The following is a 13,015-nucleotide window of genomic DNA, read 5'->3' as shown; positions in this document are numbered from 1 at the left end:
CACTCATGAATTTAGAAGTGACAGAAAAGGGAGCAGCAAACTGATAAATATGCTTTAGATTTTCTTTTCCATTTCTATTAGGGATGCTATAATATGCTTGTGATGTAATAATGCTCTTGACACTGTAATGTATTTTCAAGTAGGGAACTCTTAAATTTATATGTGAAAATTTTATTTAGGTAATTAACAACTCATCTGAAGTTGAAAATGAATTCGATGGTCAGATGGAAGATACAGTCAAAAATAATACTGAGTGGAACTCTTTTGCCTAATAAGCTTGCAATATTTTGACAAGTTACATGGGTCTAAATTTGCTTCTGTTGTATCTATTCACTACTCTGTTTTAGTTTTAAAAAAAGTTTCCTGTCAAAGCAGTGGAACTAGAGATTTTCTTTTAAAAAAACATCTTGTGAAGAGAATAAAAATCGTGTCAACAAAAGATCGTATATCAAAAAAAAACCCCACAGGTCTAATTTCCTTGTTTTTTTCTAGTTCTTGCATTTGCTTTTTACTGTGGAGGAGATCTAATGAAATTTTGAACTTTCCAGGTTGCTACTCCTGGTGTTAAACAAGGACCAGCTTCCCAGGCAGCACCTCAGCAGCCGGTAATAGCTGACAAGCAGGCRAGTCATGAACCTGCCTCTCCACGAAGTCTTCAGCGTTCAAGGTATATTGAAATGCTACTCTGTTCTGTCTTCAGTTCTTTATCTGGATTCAGTGTGTCTTGTATATGTTGCAGTTAGTGGACTCTTCTTTGGCCTGTTTATTGAACATATGTTTTAACTGCTGCTACTGAGAGAATGCAGCTAAATAGCTTAGTGAAGTAATGTGGTAGATTCTCCATTTTTTGGAGTAACCATGAGAATTCCATTCACAGAAGCAAAATGGAACTCGTGCTTGTGCTGTGTCACTCTAGAGTCAATTTGGCAAGTGATTCCTTGTATTGTGATTTCAGAATTTGGAGGTTTTGTGCAGTCACGGAATCTATGATTTGCTTAGTGTAAGATGTTCATAGTGTCCTGCTGTAGTCCAATTTGATTTTTAAATTAGTGTAATTTTTTTGTCTGTCAGGTGATTTTGCTGCCCTAATAAAAAGTATTAAAAATTAAGGAAGTTTCACAAATGCCTTTTCTTGGCCAGACTTTTTTGTTAATGTTGCAGCTTATTCAGATATTGCATGATACGAACATTTAGCCATTGATTTACAAGGTGGGTTTAGAATTTGTATCTTRTTTGAAAATTTTCCTTTGGGAAGATGGGCTCTTCATAGTGTCAGATGCTGTGCTTTTTGTCATATTGGTTCCAGGGGCTATAACCAAAGATGTGTCATAAGATCCTTTTGTGATGGAGTCATGGTGTAGAACCATGGCAGGAAGAGGCTGCAGGTTTTTTTTCTACGTTTGTAAATCTGCAATTCTTAAAAGCTGGATTTTTAGAGTGGTTGAGCAAGTTGTGTGGTATGGTGTTAAAAAAGCAAGCAAACAACACCTTGYCGTCTTTTATACCCGAAGCTACAGCATACCTGAAGCTGCTTTCCAGATCATAACATAGTGAGGTCCTTTTATCTGCCCTTCTGGAACAATAACAAAGGGGACTTTCGGTTTTTTTGTTGGTTTTGGCTGTTTCTGTGGGGAGAAGGGAGTTATTTTGTGTTTTGAGGTTTTTGGGCAGGCTGGGTTATCTGTTGTGTGCTTGGCAGTCCTGTTSAAGAAGCTGGCTTTACTGTAGACCCTGCAATATTGACCAGTTTGAGGGTACAGACACAAACATGTCAGAAGTTTGGGAATTTTTCATGTAGGCTATTTTACAGACACTCAAGTCTCATCTTTGTCAGATTACAAGCGTATAAGTAATTTCTTTGAGGAGAATAAAGGCAAAGTGTGTCAGCTCCAGTCTTTAGTAATTATGGAWGGTGCTCTTTAAATAGGTCTGAATTACAGTACCAAAGATAAAATTAAATTTTGCAGCAAGCRAAACTTTTTTATAAAGAGTGGTGAGATTTTGGGGGACAGCTCTCAGTCACATGCCCTTTTGTTCTTTGCTCATCACCCTTTCCCCACAGGAATTCTTCCTAAGAAAGATAGCTTATTCTTGGAAGCATGTACCATGGCTCGGAGTCTATGTGAATCARTATTGGTGGGCATTTGGCCTACTAATCCATGCCTCACCTTCCCTTTAGATTACACAGCTTTGTGCTCTGGCATAACACTTACCTACAGTGGGTGTAGGGAACTGCTGTCTCCCTGCAAACCATTGTTCCATTTTGCATCAGTGTTTTGGTGGAGGTAGCTGACTTCGCCCCAGCGCTGCTGAAGCAGGGGTGTTGTGCAGGTAGCACAGTCTCCTGGCTGAGGGGGAGACAGTGCAAGAGGAGGTGTGCAGGCCAGGGTGAAAGACACTGTGGCAATGTTAGTATTGTTTAGTATCCTGTATCTCTCAAATTAACACGCATTTGTAACTGTAGTGTATTGGGCATCACGAGTTCATGTGATTCAGTTTGCTTTGCAAGTGTCCAGTTCACAAAAAGTGAAAGATTAAGGAATAGGTGACTTGGAAAAACCTGTGTAACTTGTATTCTCTTCTTTTGAGTGCAGTGGAGTTGAAAGAAAGTGGACTAGCTCAGATGTTGACATACATWTCTGCAAAAGATCTGCTGTGTCCAGTCACTATATGTGAATTGATATGGAACAGTTTATTTCTGTGTAGGTGAAAGCAGTCAGTTGGATTGGGAACTGCTTTTGAGAGCTCATGTCCTTTACTTTTATAGCGGTGAACAGCAACTTCGCGACCTGAACTGTGGACAGGTAGTCCAAAATCGTTTTGGCTCTTGAATTAAGGTTGCATTTTTCTAATAGCTTAAATACAGATTATTTGAGCAGAAGTTAATCACAACTACATTGCCTTTGCTTTTACTACTATTAAAAGTGTTAAGTAAATSGAGGTGCAATTACTTTTGACATGTTGGGGAAGAAACACTGTTTGAAAGCCTGAGTAGGTTGTTGCTAACTTTAAAGATGTGAACATTTCAGCCACTTAAGTTGGGTGATTGATACAATACAGGCATACAGCWAGTCTGTCTATTACAGATTATTCTAAAGACACAGCATTAATTATGGCTGCTTTATGAAAATAAATGATTGTGCCCATAATTAATAGTTTCATTAGGTTTGTGGTTTGCTTTTGTTTTCAGAAAGGGCTGGGAAAATTTTTCCTTTACCTTGGAAAAGTGCTGGGAAGGGAGGTGTTTATTCCAGTTTTTGTAGGTTGTAAGATTTTGTCTTTTGTAGTAGTGCATTTAAGAACTATCCTATTCTCATTCCCTTGTTACATTTTTGCCTCTCTGGAGGCATTCTGTTACTTGTGGCATAGTCTTTAATTCAGCTAAGGCTGGTGTTTACCTTTAGTGAAGCATTTAAAAGTACTCTGGTAGTTTGGAAGGGTCATTGCTGTATTCGTAGCTCCCCCTGCTGCTAACATAGCAGTGCCTCGGATGTTTTGTGACAGTATGATTTAGTCATAATTAAGATACAAGTATATTTTTGAGAAGAACACAGATTTTATTTACTTTCTTGAAACATTTCTAGTGTGTTAGAGGAGAARTAGGAATGGGAGAAGCCAGGCTGATAAATGAAGAGGAGCCAAGTCATAGGGGGTACTTTAATTCTAGTAGAACTAAGGAGTAAATAAGATTATGCCTGAATTCTGCTTAGTTAATAAATGTAGCCTTTCTCAGTACCATCACTATGCTGATGCTAAATKAATACATTAAAAACTTAGAATAATTTAGTTTGAAAGGGAATTCTAGTTATTRTCTACTTAGGTCCCAGCTTAGAGTAGGACTGGCAAGTTTGAATTGCTAAGGGCATTATTTAGGTGATTTTTTTCTTTTAAGATCTCAGAGCATCTTCTAATGTTTGACTGCCCTTATCATGATACTTTTTTTCTCAGTCTCTGATTAGAATTTCTCTTGTTGCAGCTTGCCTCTGCCTCTTCCARTGCTATCACTGTGCATCTCTGAAAATAGTCTGTCTGTTCTCCTTATAAGTAGTAAAARGATCTGTCAATCCCCTTCTCCTCAGCCTTCCCTTTTCCAGACTGGATAAACTTGTCGCTTCTCCTGATACAGCATGTGCTTCAGCTTCTTGGTTATCTGTGTGGTCCTCTGCCACATTCCTTGCTATAGCAGTTTAGTTCTTGTCTGATTTTGGGCTTCCACTACACAGTGCTCCAGATACTGTGAATCTTGTAAGCTCTGAAGAGAGGGGAGGAATTTGTTTTTTTTTAATAGGAGAAGTGCTTCAGCCCTCTCATCAACTTTGTGGCCCTTCTCTGGCCTTGTCCCAGCAGGCCYGCATCAGACATCCAGTTTGTTGGCTGTAATTCTTAATGCCATAATTCTTTGCAAGTGTCAGTTCATTAGGATAAATGTSTGGGCATTGGACTGGAAAGATTGTTGCATTTTGTAAGGATATTTTCAGTCTTCAAGGGGACTGACAGGTTAGGTTAGGTGATGAATCAAGAGTACCTTAAAATTTGGTTCTCCTTCATAATACTTTCTTCTGGCCTGCAAAGGATATGAAGTTTTAGGAAATAGACTGAAATTATGGCCCATGTTGAAAAGCTTCTGCCAGTGGAAGAGTTATTAGGTACTTACACAATTAGTGCTGCTGTTTCTCAGTTTATATTGTGCCACAGAACATCATAACTGTGAGGTACCATCACTGTGATGGTATATTCTAGTAAAGCARTCAAGTTTGGTGGCTACAAAGACAGATAGATGGCTCTTGTGATGCTTTTGTTCTCCTGAGTGCATTAAGTGAAGAGGTGCAGTGTCACAAAAACACCTATTTTGTATTTTAACATGAACAGTAAATTTCTCATATGGCTGTATTTTCAGATCAGGACAKCAGGCATTGTTCTTAACAACTATTGTGGCAAACCTCTGTTGAATAAACYAACCAAATTGTTTGGCTCCCATCTGATACACCATTACTGAAAACCTTAGGTTTGCAGCTGAAGGAAGAACATATATGTATATATTCTCTATCCAACACCATCTAGCACAGCTTTAATCTCTTGAACAGCTCTCAGAGTTAAAAAACAGACAAACACAAAACCCAGCCAAACAACAAAAACCCCATTACATTAYAGCACTTAAACAGTTCCAATGAAAGTTAGAGGTTTGTAGAAAAGTGGCACAGGTTTGGTCTACCAGAAGTATTTACTTGTGGTTTGARCACTTTATGTATTTTTGTGCCTGGAAGCAATGAATTTTCAGTGTTCATTTCTCAATAGGTTCACATATGTTTTTAAATGCTCACTTGCTTTTTTTAAATTTTTCTTCTAGTAGTCAAAGAAGTCCATCACCAGGTCCAAATCATACCTCTAGCAGTAGTGCATCAAACTCAACACCTGCACCACAAAATCCATCTGTACGACCCACATGTTCATTAACACCTACGCTAGCAGCACACTTCAATGAAAACCTTATAAAGCACGTTCAAGGCTGGCCTGCAGATCATGCAGAAAAGCAGGTGAGTACTCCTTTGCTTTGTTCCCTGTGAGAGTGCATAATGCAGCTTAAAATTTGAGTTTCTTACTCAGATTGCATTTGCTAGGAATTAAAAGTATTAAAAAAAAAAACCAAGCCCTGATGCTTGTCCTTGGCCAGAAGAGAGGAGAGGAAAGAGAGATTAGGCCTGACCTGCAGGTGTTACATGTGATTGTCTTTCAGTAGTTGAGTATTTTCAGTCTCATGTGAAGTCCCAATACTTYTGAAATTCCCTCAGATGAGTAGCTATCCTCATAACTATTTTCTTACTGTTAAAGTTCTGCTGAAATTTGCAAAGAACATAGATTTCAATAGATTTTTTTAATAATTATATTTTGATTATGTGGAAAATGTTAGGTATTTAGGTGCAGAGTTAAAGCTATTTGAGACTACTCCACAGTTTTAGTTACTGACTTGTTAGTTCTGCACAGTGMAAAGGAACTCTGCCTTGTTTGTAGATTGATATAGAGTCCTCCGACTGAATTTGGGCTATTTTTACATAACGGAAAATCCAGTAGAATTGCCATCTATGTTATAGCTAACTGCATGGAACTTACCCTGTTGTAGTAACTTAAAGAAACTGAATGCATGTCAGCTGCTTGGAATGTATTACTCAAAGGAGCCATATTGGTTATTGAATCTAGTTCAAGTCCTTTCACAGGCAGCCCTGTCTGATGTAGACTGTTTGGGATAATAATCTTACCTAGCCCAGTTTACTTTGGTCTTTTGAAGCGTGGTTGCATCCTGGCACAAGCCTGCACTGGAGAGTTTTGGGCAGCAACTTACAAGATGACTCTTACAAGTATGGTATAGGCTGAGACCCTGTTACGATTCTTGCTTCCTTTCRTTAACTTTTTTTTAATCAGTTTTAAGACATTACCAGCCTGTATTGAGTTAAACACTGAGCCATTGCTATGGAACATCTTTAAAGAAGTGGTGCAGCACAGACTCTTTCTTATCCATAGCCTTGGTCCATAGTTTTGACTGTGTACTGAATTCACAAGCATCTTAATAGAGAAAACAGATTTATGCAGTGGATAGGTTTGGGGTTTTTTTTTCCCTTTTGGTAATGAAGAGATCAAAAAACTCAGCTAATTCTAGGCAGTCATGCACTCAGTTGGGTACTTGTCCCTTTGTGCCAAGTGCTACATGCTGTGTTGTCTTGTCTACTGTTTCAGATTATTTCACATGGTAATGTTGTTTATAGACCAGTTTTGAATACTAACACTTGAGGCACTTAAGTGAAATATGTTATGCAAATGAAACAGTGAATTAAAGTAAAGGTGCAGTACATAGTGAAGAAGGTAAGACAGATCAGAGGGGTGAGACTAAAAATGCAGTGCCTTGGTTTCTTCAGATAGCTTCCAGATGCTTAGTGTAACTTGAAATTAGGGGAGAAGAGCATGCCAGAGTAAACTGAAAAATAAATATGTAAATAAATTAGAAGTGCCAGGACAGGTATATGCTAAAGCTGTCGGGCTTGAAGAAATGTGCTAATGGGCAGTAGTTAGTAGCTAAAACATTCTTGAACTACATCAGTTTCCTCACAGAACTCATAAAAAGCACTTAACATAAAAAACTGAAAAATAATTCAGTAATTGGAGTTGTGCAGGGAAGACATGGGCAATTATATCCTACTGGAGACCAGGGTGCCTACCAGATGTTAACAAACTCCAGAAAAGAAAACTTTTAATGTAGGAAATTAGAACACAAAATGCTCCTTTGAACTGGAGACATGCCAGAAGTTGATGAAGACCTGTGCTAAATAACATTATTTTTGGGAAGGAAAAATGAAGTATACTAGTTCCTAAGCAGATGTGGATGTATCCCAGTATCTGGCAAAGCACCACACACCCACTTGCTCGCTCTGCCCCAGTAGAATAGGGGAAGCAATTAGACAAAAGTGAGAGAACTCATGGGTTGAGGTAAAGGCAGCTTAAAGAGTAAAAGAGGATGAAGGAAAGTGATGCAAAAGTAGTCACTACCAGGCAGCCAATGCCCAGCCAGTCCCTGAGTCATGGCAGCTCCTGGAAAACTGTCCCCCAGTTTTACTGCTGAGCATGATGCATTGAATGGTGTGGAATATAATATCCCTGTGGTCAGTTTGTGTCAGCTGGCCCAGTTTTGCTCCCTCCTTCCCTGTTGTCCACTCACAGCATATTTCCTGGGCAGAGGGGGGTTCACASAGGGAAAGGGAGAAACCCTTCATGCTGTGTAGGCTCTGGTTATAAATAGCTAAAACATTATTATGTTATCAGCACTGAATTAGTCACAGATTCAAAACGTGGCACCATGTGAACTGCTATGAGCCAGAGCCAGTGCAGTGGAGAACAACATTGCTAAACAGTAATGCTGCAGGGAAGGCTGTATTTAAAACAACTTTTTTTTTCCATGTGACACTTGCATGAAATCCTCTTCCTTATTGCAGTGTAAAACACAGGGCCTCAGAGTAATTATACTGGTCTCCTTGGTTCTGTTGAGGAGTTCTCTAGAGTTATATCCAGTTCAGTGATGAGACTTTGAGAAATGSACAAAATGGGAGTTGGATAGCTCATGCCCTTTAAATTTACAATTCTCCTAGTCTCCTGCTGACTAAGTGGGAAGAGAACCCCTGAAGAGGTTTGCAAAGTTATTTTTGTTATGTAGAAGGTAGCTGGAAAGAAAATGKTATTCAGTTGTTTTTGTCACTGAGGCTTAATTTAGACGGAAAATTTAAATCTGCCATGGAAATGATGGACACTTTGAGCTACTTGAACAAATTACTTTGGAAACTCAGAGCCCTGTCATATACTGTTTTTCAAGATGGTTGGGTGAGCATTGTTTAGAATTGAGAAAAGCCAAACTACTCCTCCCTTAGCACAGGCCTGAGTTAGACATTTTCTGGGCAGCAGTGTTTATTTCTGACTCAAAATGGGCTTTTGTAGAGAACTTAATGTGCTTCTTATTTAATACTCTTTTGAAATTAGAGTGAGATTTGCTGTTTCAAGACACACTCTTCCAGCAATTCTCTGGTAACTGCCAGTCGTTTCCAATGCATGATTCAAAATCCTAACCTAACCTTATGTGTAACCACTGCAGGCATCAAGATTACGTGAGGAAGCCCATAACATGGGAAGTGTGCATATGTCAGAAATTTGTACTGAATTAAAGAATTTAAGGTCTTTAGTTCGAGTATGTGAAATTCAAGCAACTTTGCGTGAGCAAAGGTAAGTGTGTGCTGATCTTAGAACTTCCATTCTGGCATTGTTTTGCCCGAGTTCTGTTTTCTGATGACTTTTTAAGTACACCAGTAGTTGCCACATTTGCAAGCTGCYTTCCCTGTGTATATTCTACCTGGTTTTCTTCAGGAGATAGTACCAGATATGCAATTTCTGTATCTGCTGCAATTTCTATATCTGTTTTCACTTGGATAACGAAGAAATGCCATTGCAGATGCCTTAGTGCATTGCAAAAACTCACAGCATTTCAGCAGGGTTCTAGAACATCTGCCAGTACATAATGCATAGATCACATAGGTACACAGCTGCATGGTTCATGCTGGTCTGAAACAGGTATCATTTACATCACAAGCCAAGGAAAAATTAATATTTGTTTATAGCAAAATAAACTTCCCTTCTTAAGTCAGTGATAGCAGATGTCTTGTGCATCACTGAAGTGATACACAGCCACGTTGTTGAAGACTATTGTGCAAAATTAAAAACTGTAATCTTAAAATACGTGTTCAAAATTTTCTCCAGTAGTCCTGATCCTGAATCTGCTTTCATACTCAGTTTCCTTTTCCAGTGATATTATCCCAGCTGTTGTCACACTACAGTTTGAATGCAGTGATTCTGATTTACTGTTTGAAGCCACCTTAATTGCGTTGCATGGTGTTTTTAAGTAGCTGCCTTTAWTCAAGAATCTCATGTATTTTGGCAGTCAGTGAAACAATCCTTTAGAAGCATGCTATGTTTATAAATCTTTCCTGATTAAGAATTGAAAATATCTATTCTTTCTGAAGYTTTATTTTGTAACTTCTCTACATGAGTTACAATTTCTGTAGTATATTTAATGAACTGCTTGGTTTCTTACAATTTTCATTTCATAACTGTCATTTCTGTCTCTGAGTGCACATTTGATCTGAAATAACATGTCAAATGTCATTGTTCAGTTCATTAAATAGTACCTTGTTTCTTGTACACTTTGTATCCTTAAACTGTCAATATATAATTATTATGACTTTGAGCCTATAGTAACATGTATCTTTTATTTTTGCTGCAATCCCAAAGATGTGGAGTATGAGGCATAAGTAACAAGTTGATGGGGGAGGCTTTTGCAAAGGATGGGATTATCAAAATCAATACATTTAAATGATGATACTATTTCTGTACTTCTACACAGAAGCATACTACTTAAATTTCTTCTAAGGAACTTAATCTCTAGACAAAACAAATGCATAGTTTGAATCATAACAGACAGCATGTGGAAAAGCACTTTTCACTCATTGATATTTTATATTCCTGTGCATCCATGTTTGATAYTATCTTTTCAGTATGTCTGTCTTAGTAATTTTTCACCTACTTTTAAGTAGAAAATTAATTTTTAATGAACCGGGCACACACTTGAAAAGTGTTCCACAAAAGTCTGCTGAATTGGTGCTTTTTCTGCATTGATTAAAGTTGTTTCAGACGTCATAGAATATCTATATAAAACTTAAATTCTTCCTGAGTATTTTCTTATTTCACTTAYGTTTGCATTACATTTCAGCATCATGATAAGTGGTTTCAAAATGTTCATTAAAATTTCTGGGAAACAGTCCTGTAAACCAAATGTTCATTAGTCAAAGTAATTGCTTATGTCAGTTCAGAAGAAGAAAAAARAAGTATGAAAAGTTGCGGGCAATATAATTTATTTCTAAAGAAGGTGTAGTTACAGCTTCTTTCTCTTAGATRTCTTTCAGTGATGCTTCAGATATTTGTGAGATTAGAGCTTGCCCACACTAAAGACTACCACTAGCTACAGAGCCAAATACTAAAAAAAAAAATCTGAGATGTGTTGCATCTAGAAGAAATCTCACTCATTTAAAAGAAAKTTGAACACTTGAGGTTGTTTTGCAGTCTGGAGACCAGCATGACACAGGCATAATGCTGTTCTCCAGGTTATTCAGTTACTTGTCTTACTTGCCAGTCTTGCTTTTTCTKAGAGCTACATTCAAGTGAAGAGCAGACCTTACATAATACAACTAATTAATACAACTGTGTATCAGTCATAATAGAAATAGRGCAGCTTAGTTTTTTGAACTGAAGTGTCAAATGCACCAAGCTTTTGTGCGTCTGCATACGGTTGTAGGTTATTGAACAGATTGGGAATTAACTTAATAACTGGATTGTTTTAATGGAGCTAAGGAATTTGGTATCTTTCACTGAAATTGTAAAAGTAGTTGTGTAGATAGTTATTTAATACATCTGTGTTACGGAAATGTTTATACTCATTTAATTTTTTTTCTCTTGCAGGATACTATTTTTGAGGCAACAAATTAAAGAACTTGAAAAGCTAAAGAATCAGAATTCCTTCATGGTGTGAAAAGTTGTAAACAATTGCACATGGTTTTGAGTACAGGAACTATTAAACTGATGCCCAGTCTTAACACTTTTGAGCTGCATTTGAGTAGACTTTGGACCGTTGAGCTGGGCRGAAAAAAAAGTTGACATGGGGAAGGGGACAGGAGGGAGTCAAATTCAGGGGAAAGATACAAGAATGATTTGTAAAACCCTTGAAATGTAGATTTCTTGTAGATGTATTCTTCACGTTGTAAATATATTTTGTAGAGTGAAGCCATGGGAAGCCATGTGTATCAGAGCTTAGACATCCAAAACTAATCAATGCTGAGGTGGCTAAATACCTAGCCTCTTACATGTAAACCTGTCTGCAAAATTAGCTTTTTTTTTTNTTTTTTTTTTTTTTTTTTTTTTTTTTTTTTTTTTTTTTTTTTTTAGTTAATTTATCATTCAGAAATTTTTCATTTCCTAAAGTTCAATGCAAGCGCCAGGCGATCTGTGTCTAAGGCTGCAACAGTTTGGGCAATGTACAAAATACCACGAAACAACTGTTTCCACACTTGCACCGAGTCGAGAGCAGTGCTTCTCCATTTCTGTTTTACAGAGAAATGTTTTTCATCTTCTGTGTTCCATTTCCCCATGAAATCCTAAATCTGATTTTATCAGCTTTTTAATGCTTCTAATTTTCTCTTTTCWTAAGGCACTGTTGCTATGGCACTTTTTCTATAATCTTTTCATTCCTGTGTACAGTAGCTTAAAATTGCAGTGATTGAGCATAACCCACTTGTTTGTATAAATTATTGAAACGTATTTCCATTTGCATCCTGTAAGAATGGACTTATAGTACTGCTGGGCATGTGTGCTGAAAGTACATTACTTGCTCAAATATAAGGAAATAGCCCAATGAACATGTTAACATGGTTGTGGGAGGGGAAAGGAAAAAAAAGCTAGTCAGATGTGAATTGTATCTGTTGTAATAAACATGTTAAAGCAAAGAAACACTGGTTTTCATTTCCTTTGGTCAACACATTAAAATTTGATCTATTTGGGGATTCTTTATTAGAACTGTTCTTGTTGAACATTTTTGTACTTAAATAATTCCTCAAGGGAGGTTTTGTTTAAAACTTGTAAACAGGAAAATATGTATAAAATATTTAAGGAAATATAAAATTCAACAAGAATGATTTAAGACACCTCCCCAACAGTTGTCATATGTTAACTCCTGGTTTACCTGTCTTGATATTACGACATTTCATTTCGAAGGATGTTTGTGTTGTAGCTAACTGTTTAAGTCTGGTGCTGACTGCTGTTCTTAACCATCACAAAACGCTGAATTTGTGTAATTGGAGCAACTCACCATTTGAAAATGGTGGAAAAGCTCAGCTTTGTATATTGTTTCCTAAAGTATATTAAAAATAAAAAAGAAACTATTGCTACTACAAAATAAATGTGACTTTTTCTTTGCTTAAAAATGACAGAAATCGTGATGGCAGTACTGGTTTAATATTTGTAGAGGTGTTTATGTCACAGCAGTCTGTTAAGTAGGAAAGATCATAGAGGATGGATTGAAAGAAAAAAAGGAACTTAAAAGGTGTTGCCATATGATGCTTTGTGTTTTGTTCCTAAAAAATAGTTTCAGCACCAGAAACATTATGTTGAGTGAGCTTGGACTGGTTTTTAAAATCAGATTTTCGTCAATGTAAGCTGAATGCTCTGACCTAACAAAACATTGCAAATGGAGCAAGTTGAAATACCTAACTAACAGCAACAATGGGAAATTGGGATAGATGGACTTGTAATTGTTCCTCACTTTTTAACCCAGTATGTTATGTTGTGTTTCATTTGCAAATGTTTTATTTTCCTCAGAAAATTGGAGTAATCTTAAATGAATTAATTGGAACATACATTGTTTCTGCATTTTTAGAGA

General features: G+C 37.1%; 1 protein-coding gene across 2 annotated transcripts in view; it reads left to right on the top strand.

Annotated features, from left to right (window-relative positions):
• The window catches only part of WAC (WW domain containing adaptor with coiled-coil), a 53,248-nt gene extending 42,059 nt beyond the window's left edge, over window positions 1-11,189 (top strand). Inside the window, exons 11-14 of one of the 2 annotated variants that reach the window (XM_057374165.1) lie at window positions 549-667; window positions 5,351-5,534; window positions 8,630-8,757; window positions 11,044-11,189. In XM_057374165.1, the coding sequence (XP_057230148.1) occupies window positions 549-667; window positions 5,351-5,534; window positions 8,630-8,757; window positions 11,044-11,113 (501 nt within the window). In that variant the 3' untranslated portion in view covers window positions 11,114-11,189. Of the gene's footprint in view, window positions 1-548; window positions 668-5,347; window positions 5,535-8,629; window positions 8,758-11,043 lie in introns of both variants that reach the window. The other variant, XM_057374164.1, reaches the window with a different exon arrangement.
• Window positions 11,190-13,015: the final 1,826 nt, after the last annotated feature.

This window comes from Malurus melanocephalus, unplaced genomic scaffold (genome assembly GCF_030028575.1).
Source record: "Malurus melanocephalus ecotype Western Australia unplaced genomic scaffold, MMel_1.1 scaffold_218, whole genome shotgun sequence".
Lineage (NCBI taxonomy): Eukaryota > Metazoa > Chordata > Aves > Passeriformes > Maluridae > Malurus > Malurus melanocephalus.
Note: the sequence above shows the minus strand (reverse complement) of the source record. Positions and strands in the feature narration are given on the sequence as shown.